The sequence below is a fragment of the Bufo bufo genome, chromosome 3 (assembly GCF_905171765.1).
Source record: "Bufo bufo chromosome 3, aBufBuf1.1, whole genome shotgun sequence".
In the NCBI taxonomy this organism is placed as follows: Eukaryota; Metazoa; Chordata; class Amphibia; order Anura; family Bufonidae; genus Bufo; species Bufo bufo.
In genome coordinates this window covers 489,746,827-489,761,925 of record NC_053391.1, presented here as the reverse complement: position 1 = coordinate 489,761,925, position 15,099 = coordinate 489,746,827, and the positions used below count along the sequence as shown (strand labels likewise).

Genomic DNA, 15,099 nt, shown 5'->3' with positions numbered 1-15,099 from the left:
TCCCTGTCAGTATAGAGTCCGCAAATATCAGAAATAAGGGTCTGGCTATGACATTACTTAATTCCCTTAGGATACGGGGGTGTATGCCATCCGGTCCTGGCAATTTGTCTATTTTAATCTTTTTAAGTCGCTGATGTACTTCTTTCTGGGTCAGACAGGACACTTTTAATGGGGAATTTATTTTTACATTCTGCATTTCATCCAACAGTTTATTTTCCTCAGTGAATACATTGGAGAAAAAAAATATTTAACAGCTTTGCTTTCTCCTCGTCGCTCTCTGCGACTCCCCCCTCATTACTCTTTAAAGGGCCGACACCTTCAGATTTATACTTTTTAACATTTATATAATTGAAGAACATTTTAGGGTTAGTTTTACTCTTTGACAATTAATCTCTCGGTCTCTAGTTTGGCTGCTTTTATTTGTTTTTTACATGTTCTATTTTTTTCCTTATAGTTTTTCAGTGCTTCCGTGCTACCCTCCTGTTTTAGTGATTTATAGGCTTTCTTTTTGTCATTTATTGCTTTCTTTACAGTTCTATTTATCCACATTGGTTTCTTTTTGTTCCTTAACCTTTTATTCCCATACCGTAGTATGAGAAACATCCCCAGATCATGATGCTTGCACCACCATGCTTCACTGTCTTTACTGTGTACTGTGGCTTGAATTCAGTGTTTGGGGGTCGTCTGACAAACTGTCTCCGGCCACTAGACCCAAAAAGAACAATCTTACTTTCATCAGTCCACAGAATGTCTCTTTAGGCCAGTCAATGTGCTCGTTGGCAAATTGTAACGTCTTCAGCACATGTCTTTTTTTCAACAGTGGGACTTTGCGGGGGCTTCTTGCAGATAGCTTGGCTTCACATAGGCGTCTTCTAATTGTAACAGTACTCACAGGTAACTTTAGATCTTCTTTGATCTTCCTAGAGTCCTTGCTGTTTTGGCTATTCTTCTATCCATTTAAATGGTAGTTTTTTGCTTTCTTCCACGTCTTTCAGGTTTTGGTTGCCATTACAGAGAATCAGCAGCATGCATGTCATGACTGTTGGGTCTGTTGGGTTTCTATTACTCTACTACACCTGCTAGTAAATTATTTGCCATGTAGAATTATCATTTCTATCAAAAACAGTGATTGATCAGGTTAGTGATGTTTGACTGCTATTATTTTGAACACAACTGTATATAGTATATACTCACTGTTGTCCTGATACAATATTTATGGATACAGGGGGTCATTGACTATCAGATATAGACCAGTTTTCTGGTTGATATCAGTCATTGCACTGCAATCTGCGACTTTTCCCCACTCATGCCAGGTATAAAAAAAAAGGGGTCCTGGCATGGGCAAGGAAAGGGATGGGCTGGGAGGCCCGTCTCATTCACAATTTTTTTGGCCTGTTTTAGGCGTAGAAAATGTTCTAAATTTAAGCCAGCTAGGAACCCGTCTTACATTTAGACTGGCAGTGAATGCACCGAAGTTATGTAGAGGCCAGCTCCTCTTCATAACTTTGGGGGATCCACAGCCAGCTCAGCGGTTATTAGGATAAGCGTCTAAAACGGGCGGTCTTAATAAATGACCCCCATAGTGTATACAGAATGTATGTAGCAAGTGTGGACTCCATTACATCTCTGCAGAGGTTGGTACTTAGCTTTCCCAGACTGCTGAGTTTCAAATTTGCCTAGTTATATAGTGCTAAATCTCTTCAAGTAGCTAGACCAATTTGCCATTAAGGGTCCTGGAAAAGCTGTGTGACAAAATTGTACACCTGCACTGGGGACAACAGATTATGTTACACTGTGTGAATGTGTCATATGGTGCCAGGGCATCAGAGTAGAATTGTATGTATTTTATATAACCAATATGGCCCAAATGCCCCTTGTAGAGATTGTTACCAAGCTTTCCTAGTCCTCTGCTGAAGATTGAGGGGCTGGAAGGAAGTAGGCACTCCGCTAAGTGAAGGAAAGTTTCTAAAGCTTGCATACATAGCCTGCTCTCGTGAGATTTACCAAATCTCACGAGAACAACTCTCCTTCTCCCTGGCTGTGTAGCCGTCTGCTGCAACTGAACAGGGAGAATGCCCATTGAGAAAAGCTGATGTCTTCTCCTCCCTCTCTCCTGTACCAATGCTCTGCCTTAACATATATGTTGCCTAAACGTCGGGGGATCACAGCAGGGGTTTTAAAAAAAAATAATCCATGCAGCATCAGCGGAGGTACTCTCCATATAGAGCTACTCCGTCCAAAAAAAAATAATCTGAATGGTCACCATATTAAAAAAAATAAAATAAAAAAAAAGCTCAGGGGGTTTTGTATCTTTTATTTTATGCCAACAAAGATTTGGACCTTGTTTCCTTGAGTGCTGAATAGTATTCAAGCTGTAGAAGCAGCACTTGACTTATTCTACCTCTTTTCTAGTGCTCGCACAGTCAGATAATAAGGTAAGATCACCGAGATCTCATTGAACAGCTGCTAGAGGAGAGTGGAGAGACTGCATTCCAGGTCTCTTCACTCTCAGATGAGTACAAAGGAATATTCTAGTAATTATTTTTTTAAATGCAGTGAATTCTGTAATCCTGGCAATTGAAAAAAATAAATAAAAAAATAAATAAAGACAGATATATGCACTTAATGAGAAATACTGAAAGAATAGAATTTTTCCACTTTTTACATTTTCTGCAATTAATGCCGACATTGTACAAATACTTCACTTAGAAAAGCTTTTGAAAATGTGCACAATAAAAGTACAGACAGAGTACTGCTAAAGCAAGCATACCTTTATCCGCCTTATGCTGACCTTGGCCTCAGATACCCTCTCGATAGCGGAGGGGAAGAAGAGAGTGACAGTGAGTCTCACTGCACTATAAAGGGACACGGCAACAAACACTTTACTGGCAGAGATGGCATTGCCAAGCAGAACATACGTGGCAAAAGTCACAAACACAATGATTTTGCTTGCAACAAAGAATGATGCCAAGTTAGTGGCACGCAGATAAGAACTTTGAAGGACCTTGGATATTTCATTCCTACAATAAATGAGAGCAGAAAGGTCAATTATTTACATTGTTTCCAAATACGCACATTACAGTCTGTGCAGTGCATAAATAATGAAGGAAGGAAGGAACTCGCATGTAAATCCTGAGCCAGAATACTGACGGATTTCAATCGTCTGAAAGCAGCCATACTGTTTTAGTAACTACCTGCATTCCCCATGTAATAACAACTCTGGAGAATCTATTCTTCTGGCTCTATGTTCTGCCATTCCTTTATTATTCTTTCTAGAAGTTAGAAATGAATTGCTGGCAGTTTTGCAGTAAAGGTCCAGATAGGTGTTACCATTTTGGGGTGTGTCCCTGCACAGGCTGACACTGGCAGCACTGATTGGATAGTGTCAAACTGTGCAGGGACAAACCGCCAACTGGTAAAACCCATCTGGACCTTCATTGCAAATCACTAGTAATTCATTTCATAACTTGTAGAAGGATAAATAAAGGAATGCGAGTAGTGAAAGCTAAAATAGGCAAGTGTTACGACAGTTTACTGGCCCTCTAACTAGGTGGTAGCCCTGATCCATATTAAAATGAAAGGTACAAGTTAACTGGATAGTAGCAGTTATTATTGTGTGAATGAAAATTCCTATTTAGTGGCATGGCTAATAACAAAAAGCAACTAAATATCAGCAATCTTGAAATATTTCTTATATATGGGGTTAAAAGTGATAAAAGGTGTTTGCTTAAAGTGTAACTGTCATTTATTTTAATTTTTTTTGCTCATGGATAGGGACGGTGATAGGGAGCATTTTCTAATATACTTTATTTAGGGAAAACCTTTATTTATAGGAGAAAACTAGGGCTGAAATGGCCCTCATCAGTGATCCTTTTCAGAGCCGTTGCTTAGGGACATCTATCTTCCTAATAGCACAGTGCTGTATTAGGGAGACGGGCTGTGCTTGGATCTGGTGGGCGTCTGCCCGCACTGCTCCCTGATCTAGTAATGGGGAAATACCGTTATTATAGATCAAATATGTATTAATATATAAATAAAAGTCTGTACTTTCTTCCTGCTCACTGACCAGCGCTGTTAGTGAGCTCTTCCCCTGTACTCTCGCTGGAGCGATGCCCGTGTATGGCAGTTAAACTTGAAATGTATTTAAGGGAGAGAAATGCAACAATGACGGTGTGCTCATACTATGTAATACAAACATTACATGAACCGGAGGAGAATAAAACCTACTTCCTGATCTCATTGACCAGATCTGTAAATGACTGCTCCCACGCATACATCTTAATAATTCTCATTCCAGCTATCACTTCATTCATGGTTCGAATCCTAGTGTCACTGAAGGTTGCCGTCTTACCCCTAAAGTAAAAATGTTACACAAAAATATTAAAATCAAATTAATAAATATATATATATATATATATATATATATATATACACACATATACACACACACACACATATATATACATATATACACACACACACACACATACATACATACATACAATCTACAACTTCTCTCTGAATTACCTCCCTAATTTTTAGTATCGGTTTTACAGCTTATAGGCACAGACAGACTGGTTGGACCTAGTTTTATTTTGGTTTTCATCATCTCTTTCTGACCTCTTATTCACAGATTATTTTCCAAATTCTGCTTCCTCCCCAGCGGTCATTGGAACAACCATTACTATCACTGTTCAGTGCCATAGGGCTTAATTGTTTGTAGGCAGCAGCAGTTTACACAGGCGATGTGTTGCTGACAAAGGATTTTTTTTTTTTGTGCCACATAAACAATGGTTCAGCGTTTTGCTTGTCGGACAGCTGATCACCAGCAGATTTTTACACGCAATTATCGGGAACATGCATTCATAAAAGTTTGTTCCAGATAACTGGCCCAATCATCTACCTGTGTCAATAGGCCTTTTGCCAACAAATTCTTATGCCCTCTATTACATGTGATGCCTTCGTTATTTACCGTATATGTGTCTGCTCCGGTACACAGTAAAATATCCACATCTACCCACCCAACCAGATTCCACCTTTAATTTTTTACAGCTCCTTTGGAAATGAAAGGTAGAATCTGATTGGTTGCTATGGGCAACTAAGCCAGTTCTACTTTACACCAGTTTGCTAAATCCCCTGCTTAGTGTTCAAATTGTCATTTAGGTCTACTCTGTATTTCTGATTTTTAAGCACAGTGCATGTTGGCTCTATAATGTAAAGCCCACTGAATAACTTTTAGTGGTTGTTTGGTTTATTTTATTGACAGTAATATAATTTTTTAAGTTTATTCTATAGGAATAACAACATTTACACCAATGCCAGATATGCACAGTTTACAGTATTTTACTGGCTGGCAACCTTACTCACAAGGTAGCGCTTCACGGGCTAACATATACTGTATGTGAAACATGGCGACCTTTATAAAGACCCAGGTACTATGACAATGTGTCAAAGGGGTGCCATTGGGGTGACAGAGTCCCCATCCTCAGTTAAACTACTTACATTGACCATGGCATCTAGAAGGTTAAATAGCACTGATAAAAGTTCTTAACATCCCAGCACCCCCTGGTGACAGCTCCTATTACCATAATGTAATAGCATGGCGGTTCATAGGAACAACCCCTCTCCATGATATACTATTACATTATGGGTGGAAAGGGGCTAAAGACCAATAGAGTAACTGAAAATAAAGCTTCTTGTAGGGAAGATCTTGGCGCTATGGCAAAGAGACTTGAGAATAAATGTTCACCTCAATGACGTGAAGAATTTTCCAAGAATGGTTTGCAAGGGCATAAGGATAAAGAGTACTGCCATTCCTGCCAGACACGATGGACCAATCTCTATCCAAAGAAGCACAGTCACTGCAATGGCCTGCAATGGTCCAGCCCATAGAAAATGCAAAAATATAGTAACCTGTTAAGAAAGAAAAATATGCATGCGATAAACTCTCCACAACCAAGGGGAATAGATATTACTCATGTAAAGCTGGAACCACACATGCAGTTACTGTGTCCGTTTTTACGATGTGTTTGGAGCCAAGAGTGGATCCAAAAAGGAGAAGTACAAAGCATCCACTCCATACTTACTGTTGCAGATTTGGGGCACTAAATCCACAGCATATTACAGTACAAGCAAAGTGGATGAGACTGACCTGCATTGTGGATTTTAAAGGGGTTATGTAACATTATCCCCTGTCCTGTAGATAGATTGGCTAGTTGTTCCCAAGATCTGTGAGGGCCCTATCGCTGAAACCCCCACCAATCAGGAGAAGGTGGGCACCATGCCTCGTGGAGCACTACAAAATGAAGGGAGGCCACTTGGGCATGTGCAAAGTCATTCCATTCATTTCTATGGGAGTTCCGGGAATAGCCATGAGGGGGCACCACGGGGTAAGGTTCTCGTGATTGGTGGCAGTCCAAGCACCTAATAGTTAGCCGACAGCCTGTAGATAGAGGATAACTTCATACAACTGGAATACCTCCTTAAGCCTGCAGTATGGCAATGTATGCTGTGGACTTCTGCAGGAATGCAACGGGTGAAATCCACAGCAGATTTGCTACACAAAATATGTCCCATGTGGACATATCCTTAAAGCGAAATGCAACAACAGAACCACTGATCTAGAAGTTAGATAGAAGTATTGTCTGAATAGATGCAAACAGAGATTTAGCGTACTTGTCCGATGTGAAATCCGCATGTATGAGAATGTGAAGGTTTATATATAGTCCGAAGAAACCAGTCAAATAATTCATAGACATTTAGGCAAATAGGGTGATGGTGCCTCGCACTGTGGTTTTCATTACACTTGCCACCCTGTCACTTTTCTGTAAAATTTTAAAATGTCTAACCAAAAATAAAACCCCCAAAAAAATACACATTTCTGAAAAGTACCTGATCAAACTTATTGACATCATTTGACAAGAGATTTACAATCTGACCAGTAGTGGTTTGTCCCATAGCTGTATTACTGAGACGAAGAGCCTAAAACAGAGCAAACATAGCAAAATCAGTCATCCATGTGGAATTCAAACTAAAAATGTCCTCACGGACAATCACACTGCAGACTTTGAGCCAAAAACATTTTAAAGGTTAGCAGAAAATAACCAGAAACCTCGTCATAGGGATTCATTGCCTCTACTGGAGATAAATCATGTTTATGGAGCACCCCCACCACCGCAGATAAAACGGGAAGGATAACTACGGTATTAACGCATGTTAGACATCGTGTCACAGTGACATGTCAGAAGTTATAATTTGGTGGATGCTTTCTGGGTGTGGAGACACTAACTGACCGAAAGGCAGAAGATAAGTTTTAGATTATTTGTCATTTTTAGAAATAATTAGATTAGTGCCTTAGTGAAAGTTGTTGTATAGGCACAAATAGTTTCATCTTGGGATACATTTTTTCTATTGCACATTATATAGACCGGTACAAGTTATAAGGAATCGCAATTTGGCTATAACTGTAAGAGGAGTTTCTCCTCCACTGACGAGCAAGCGATTGACAGAAAGGAACTCTTCCTTCCCAACAATTGCTTTCTACATCGGGACGTGTAAAAGGGGCCAGGGGTGGACTGGGAACTTAAAGGGGTTGTCTCACTTCAGCAAATGACATTTATAATATAGACTACTTTAATACAAGGCACTTACTAATGTATTGTGATGGTCCATATTGCTTCCTTTGCTGGCCTGATTCATTTTTCCATCACATTATACACTTGTTTCCATGGTTATGACCACCCTGCAATCAATCAGCAGTGGCCGTGATGCACACTATAGGAAAAGTAATTGACCTTTACACACTCCCACAATCCAGGCCACCAGAGAGGACGGCACTTTTTCCTATAGTGTACAAGCACGACCACGGCTGATGGATTGCAGGGTGGTCGTAACCATGGAAATGAGCAGTGTATAATGTGATGGGAAAAATGAACCAAGCCAGGAAAGGAGGCAATATGGACAATCACAATACATTAGTAAGTGGCTTGTATTAACTTTCTCTACATGATAAAAGGCCTCATGCTGAAGTGAGACAACTCCTTTAAAGTGGTCCTGGAAAAAAAAAAAAAGAAAAAAAAAAGAAAGGAGGGTCCAAACTGAAAGGTGGGGCAATATCACTAAGTAGGTACAACAGAAGTAGGCACGACCAGCAATACTGTGGTGTAGTAAAAAAAATACTGCCCCAGCAGAAGCAAATACCACAGTGCACCACAAAATACTGCTGCCCTGATGCAGTATTCAACTGGTTCACTGTCCTGAGGAATTAAATTCAGGAGGTCATCTGCAGTTTCTGGCCGGGGGGACAAGAACCTGGCCAGTGGAATAAGGAAGGCTATGCCCCAATCCCCTCCCCCTGGGCATCGGCATAAGGAAGGCTATGCAAAGTAGCATGGTTCCTTGCCTCCAAAACAGCTTCCAGCAGCGCTAGAGAACGCCCATCTGTGCCGGTGACGTCACCAGGCTCAGATGGTCATTATTTAGCGCTGCAGAAGGCAGTTTTCTAACAGTGATGAGAGAGAAAGAGAGAGTGGTAGGGAGTGAGGCAGTGCGGCAGGAAGTGAAAGAGGGAGACCTGAAATGTAAACCATAATAGTCTCAGTGTCATGGACCTGTAGGAGGACCAGAGGAGGGAAAAAAAGGCCAGGAAATCAGGGGAACCTTACAGCTATGTGTAAAGGCTCATTCAGACGACCGTATGTGTATTGCAGTCCGCAAATTACGGATACCACATTTTGCGGAACGCACACGGCCAGCCCTATGATAGAAATGCCTATTTTTGTCTGCAATTACGGGCAAGAATAGGACATGCTTACTCTTTTTTTGCAGGGCCATGGAACAGAATTACGGATGTGGACAGCACATGGTGTGCTGTCCGCTACTTTTTGCAGCCCCATTGATATAAATGTGTCCACACTAGTTCTGCAAGATTGTGGAATGGATGCGGACACATAAATACGGTCATGTGAATGAGCCCTAAAAGGTGATTGCTAATGTAAATGTGCATGACGGAACCTGAACAACCCCTTTAAAAAAAAGTCTGGTCAAAATTAAGCAATCTTGGTAAGACCATCTAATACCATAAAAAAAAAAAAATAGGGAGTTACATACCGTATTTTTCGCCCTATAAGACGCACTTTTCCCCCCCCAAAAGTGTGGGGGGGGAATGCCCCTGCGTCTTATGGGGCGAATGCTGCCATTTTACATCGCCGACTGTGATGTATCAGCTGGAGGTGGGAGGGAGGAGGGGCCCGTGTCATACAAATGCGGCGGGGCGGGTGCGGTCACTATACACCGGCCCCGCCGCTCACTCACTGCTTTATTGCCTAAACCTTTTATAATAATAAATTTAATTGAAGTTCCTATCCCCAGCCCCATCTGTACTACTTACTAAATGTCCTGTAGCAGGGAGAGCAGGGCGGGCGGGCGTAACTCACTGACGTCATGTGCCTGCGCCGCCTACTTCATTCATAAAGTAGGCGGCGCAGGCACGTGACATCAGTGAGTTACGGCCGGTCGCCCGCCCTGCTCTGCCTGCTACAGGACATTTAATAAGTAGTACAGATGGGGCTGGGGATCGGAACTTCAATTAAATTTATTATTATAAAAAGGTTTAGGCAATAAAGCAGTGAGTGAGCGGCGGGGCCGGAGTACAGTGACCGCACCGGCCCCGCTGCATTTGCATGCCACCGGCCCCTCCCACAGGTTTAGCTCCGGCATATTGGGGCATCTGTGGATGCCACTATTATGGGGTGGGGGATATGTGTATGGCACTGTTATGGAGTGGGGGATCTGTGGGTGACACATATATAGCAGTGCCATCCACAGATCACCCCCCCCCCCCCTAACAGTGCCATCCACAGATTTCCCCCCCCCCCCCCCCCCCATAACAGTGCCATCCACAGACCACCATTAGTTCAAAACCCACCAAAAGCACACCTTTTGGTTAAAAAAAAAATAATTCTTATTTTCCTCCTCAAAAACCTAGGTGCGTCTTATGGGCCGGTGCGTCTTATAGGGCGAAAAATACGGTAGTTGTACAAGTCTAGTGCTTTAACTTGCTACTACAATGTGTGTTATGGTGTTATCTGCCATCGATTATTTTATTTACGCAAGCTTCAGTCCCTGAACTCACTGAGCCCCTGGAACTGAATGTTAACACGTGTTGCACTAAGAAATATGAGCACCTAAAGTGCCAAGTAATTTAAGCTTTTTAGCTTGGCTGGCAAAACTGATACAGGGCCTCATATCACTTTTTTAATATGTACTTTTTATATCTTTAGCAGTTACCAATGCTCACCACCAAATGATGGAGACAGATTTATAAAATGTAAGGGAACAAGTGAGGCAATAATACTACATATATACACAAAAAAGTAATATACTAATATAATAATTGAGGATACAGTATTCAGACTGACTACAGATTCAGGCTGATAACCTTTGAAAATGATTACCATTTAACCATAATCAAATACAGATGGCGTAACGTAAACACTCACCTTTTTATAAATCATGTGGCACATTGCCACACGAAGCTTCATGCCAGCTCGAAGAACATAATAAAAATAAATATGATGAAAGACTGCCAAGAGTAAGGTACAGACAGACAATGCAGCAGCGTTTATGTAGGCACTAGCCAGGTCAGCATCGCTATGGTCATACTTCTCAAAGTAACTTATAACATTTCCGAGAAAAATCGGTTGGATCACTTTGACACTTTCCTAGAGGGAAAGAAAGAACAGCTAAAACATAACAAGGAATCACATAATGGACGAGAAGAAAAGCAGATATAAATTTTGGGCACTCTAGTTAGGCTACATAGGAGCAGAAAATTATATGCTGGAAAGGTTGATTTGACGTCAATGAGTTGAAGGACCCCACTAATTGGTTTCCATCATGGTACAGATAGGAGTTTGAATGGAGCGGCTGTACTCCCCTGAAACTATAGAACACAGGACCTCTGTTCTCGGGATCAGCAATTGTAATCCCACTGATTAGACACTAATCATCTGCCCTGTGGTTTGTGAGAAGTTGTCTTTCCAGGTGTCACGGCTCCGGTGTAGTTTGCTGTGACACGTCTGCCGTGCATGCGCACTGCTCCTGTTTCCTGGCCTCTCCTCAGTCTGGTGGTTATGGGGTTAAGGTGTGGATCTGGGTGTGGTCTCATGGCTCTACTTATCTTTCTGCTGTGAACTTGAGGTCACTTGTATTCCAGCCTTGGTTGGTGCTGGAGCCTTGCTCCTTTCCTGGATAGTCCATCTGTCCAGTGTGAGGGCCACCTAGACTTCTATGTCTTCCCTATGTTTCTATGTATTGTTTCTATGTATTCTACCCTACCTTCCCTTGTATATGTTTGTTGTGGGTTATGTTAAGGGTCTATTGTATGTCTAGTTGTTGTTCCATGTCTGGACGGTCATTGGTGTGTATTGTCCTACATGGATGCTAGACATTCTGTCTGTGCCTTCGTTGAAAAGGGCTCCTGGGTTCCCCGGAGGGGGAACTACAGTTCAGTGAGCAGCTATGTCTGGTGCCATCATGTATCCGGTTCGCTTGGGGGTCCAGGCAGTTACTGGTAAATGCCAGTTGTTCTGGGTTCTTACCTGCCGATCTGGTTGCTTTTCACTGACTTCCCCTTTTCTTGCAGCTAGGCCAGTGGGAAACCTCCGGTTGATCCTTCTGGTGGAGGAACCGGTCATCTCTGGTCCTGACTCTATTCCAGGGATATTTAGGGTTAGTAGGGCCCGAGGTTCCAGTGTATGAGCCCTCCTACCATCTGGTTTCGCTCATACGGTTAGGAGTCCGGGCGAGGTTTAGGGATGCATTAAGAGGTTCCCTGCTCCCATTCCTGGCCTAGTCTCTATTCCCGCTTCCCATCGGTGTTCGATGTGGAGTTCCCAACACCGCACTGTGACACCAGGGCAACCAGCATAAATTTAATGCACCTAGGCGCCAGTAATGGTACTACTGCATAGACATTCATTTTTATATAGCTGGGAATAACAGCAAAAAAGGAGGCCTTGAATTACTGGTTACCAGTAAGCCAAGCAGCAACAATCTATGCCGAGCAGCAGTTACAAAAGCAAATCAGATTTTAGTTTGCATAAAAAGAGAAAATAATATTACCCTTCTATGAATCTAAATGTAAGGAAACATCTTGAATAGGTCTGAGACAGCTTAAACCTGACAGCTGTCAAATCCGAACAGCCTAATGGTGACAGACTCAGACATGACAAGTACACGGTATAGCAGCTCAGTGTGTGCTAGAAAAAGGCGTTCTGTTTTCATGCCCGCCAATATAGTGATCCAGTATGGCACCATTCAGGGCAGATACACAGTCTTACCCACTTAGGTAACTAATCAGTGTATAGTAAGGGAGAAGGCGGTGATTATAAATGTAATTGCTTGTGTGTGGGCTTTGCAAAACACAAAAATCTGAAAAGAAAAAAAAAAAAAAAAAAAGTCCCTTGTTTTAAGATGACAGCTCATGGGAAATTGCGCCAGGTTTTTAAATGGAGTCTTGCCAACTAAAATGTTTCTACTGTGTACAAATAGGGCGATTTCCTGAAGTCTTCAGAAAATGGAAAATTACTGCAATATTTACAACATAGCAGCTAATGGCAGAGAGATGCAAACATCTCAGTAACAACATGGCACATCTACCTCGATGAAAGTAAAGAATCCTAGGACAGAGTAGGATTTCCAGTAACAGCGTATAATAGCCCTTGTTAGGCGTGGCACACGACCATCTTTTTGAGCTGCTTGTAATTCTGACTCCCAGTACCTAAAATGACAAAGAAAATGCACAATAGCAATAATGCAGCAGAGCAGTAAATTGTTTTGTTGGTTTCATTATACGGTTTAACTTACAGGGGGAGATTTATCAAGACTGGCATACCCTGTCTTGATCTCCCTGCACTGGCGTGAGATACGCCTAAGACTTCAGCTATAACTTCCTCCAGTTTCTGGAGAGAGGTGGAGTAAATCCGGAAGAGTGACAAGAAGCCCAAAAAGCTGCAAATTATGGCGCATATTCGCAGTGCACCATAATGTACAATTTTTTTTAGGCTAGTTAACACCTGCTGGCTGTTCCGGCAGTGAATAGCCTTCCAGACTTCTCTGGATCCAGCGCTGTCGGGTGCCAACAGAATGTCTGCCCCATCAAGTAGAATAGGATCTGGCAGACAATGTAGAGGATCGGCCAGAGACAAACCGCTGCATCCTGCAGTCTGTGTCCCGACGATTTCCGGCATTATCTGCCTATACAGCCCGACGGAATTCACACCGGAGGTGTGAAACTAGCTTTACAACAAAGTGTTAAAAGTGTAGAAAATTTTTTCTGATTACTTAAAAATTTCTAAGTATAATATGCAATTTCAGTTACTTTGCTAACAATATGCGGTCTTGTATATTACTGAATTTCTAAGAGAATGTAGAGCCTCTCAACACTTATATTCCACATAAAGGAACAATTCTGCTGTATTCTTTCTAAGAACTGTCCCCTCTTTTATTCCTCCCAGAAATTTACGAATAAACCGATGACTAGGTGTCCCTGTAAACTCGGACCTTGCCCAATAAGTGCTGACAATGTCCTCTGGATAAGGGGAATAGTAACACCTGGCCATAGGGCAACAGCACATTCCAGAGACCTAAAAAATACAATCCAGACTCCTCAAGTATTTGCTACACAGACATTTTAGGAGAGGCATTTTTGAAAGGATTTTTCTTAAGAAATTAGTTGATACCACCGAGACAATGAAATTGGCTAAGGGGTGAGGCCAAGGACAATACTGCCCTATGGTAAATGCCCATTAGGTACCTGGCTGTAGGTGTTATACAATTCTTTTGGTGGGCATTTTCAGTACAGTGAGCTTATTAGCAAGACAGACCCAAGAACGAGTCAAAAGAACCACCCTATAAATGTACATCCAACAATATTCATGGATAAAAATCTGTATAAAGTTTATTAGATCACACCAAAGGACAGACCCATTAAAAAAAAAAAAATTGTATACAATATAAACAGCATGTCGGTAACAAAATAGGACCGACACATACAGACTCCACTGAACGTCCACAGATAAGGACATTCAATCAATACCAGCTATATAAGATATGCACCTATAAATAACATACAGAAAATGTGAAGTAAGATAAGGCCACTAATAAATAAAAGCAGACCACAATGGGGTCAAATGATAAGAGCCAAGCCCTGTATGAGCAGCTAATGCAGTGGATCTGGGAAGATGAGAAATGCCCAACGCGTATATATATTGTAGGGGGTTAGCTCTTCACCGGGGGTCATTCTCACAGATACGCCTTTAGGACACCAGGTTTCAGGTCCAAACAGTGTATTTATTGTGCACACTCCAACCAATACAGGTTATCATGAAGTCGCAGCTTCACCTAACACATGTGACATCCACATAAAATAATAAACACTCGCCCGTCCAGGCTCTAACTAAACATAAAGTTTCCTGACTCACCTAGGTCCCAGTTCACACCCTGTGAACTCATGCGGCTTTTGTCAGCCAATGTCCCACAGCCTCCTGGCTGTACAGAGCACAGTACGCTCACTGTCTCCAGTTCAGTATTTCTTGTGAGGGATTGGGGCTTAGTAGTCTGCCTGACTATGGCCCTGCGACCCTCCCAGGCGTCGCTGCGTCCCCCAACTCCAGGCTATCTCCCAGCCTTGTGGTCCCTCAGCCTTGCCCAGCTGAGACCACACAGACAGAGCCTCCAGGCCTCTGTCCACAGGTAACACACTACCCCCTTTCTGACACTCTGGGAGGTGCCTTACGCCAGGCTGATTACCTCCAGCTTCTCTCACCTGTGGTGGAACAGGGGTGTGGACCACACTATCCACCCCTTCCTTGCCTCTAACCTGAGTGAGACCTGTCACTGTCTCACATATCCCCCCCCTTTGTTCAAGCCCGTGAGGGTGAACACCTGCATAACCACGGGAGGCTGGTGAGAGGGTATCGACCTGGCCTGGACGTGGGGAACAGCCACCCACCCTGCTCTTTGGCTGCTCCCAATAAGAACCGGCCCAGATTGGCTTTACAGCCACACTAAGTAACCCAGTGTCAGCGAGCACTAGCT

At 42.5% G+C, this 15,099-nt stretch overlaps 1 protein-coding gene across 1 annotated transcript in view; it reads right to left on the bottom strand.

Annotated features, from left to right (window-relative positions):
- Positions 1 to 15,099, bottom strand: part of ABCC4 (ATP binding cassette subfamily C member 4) — a 356,587-nt gene that overhangs the window by 259,295 nt on the left and 82,193 nt on the right. Inside the window, exons 3-8 of the mRNA XM_040425312.1 lie at positions 12,661 to 12,781; positions 10,500 to 10,721; positions 6,892 to 6,981; positions 5,750 to 5,913; positions 4,228 to 4,353; positions 2,771 to 3,020 (exon numbers count right to left, since the gene is read on the bottom strand). Coding sequence (XP_040281246.1) covers positions 2,771 to 3,020; positions 4,228 to 4,353; positions 5,750 to 5,913; positions 6,892 to 6,981; positions 10,500 to 10,721; positions 12,661 to 12,781 — 973 coding nt within the window. The remainder of the gene's footprint in view (positions 1 to 2,770; positions 3,021 to 4,227; positions 4,354 to 5,749; positions 5,914 to 6,891; positions 6,982 to 10,499; positions 10,722 to 12,660; positions 12,782 to 15,099) is intronic.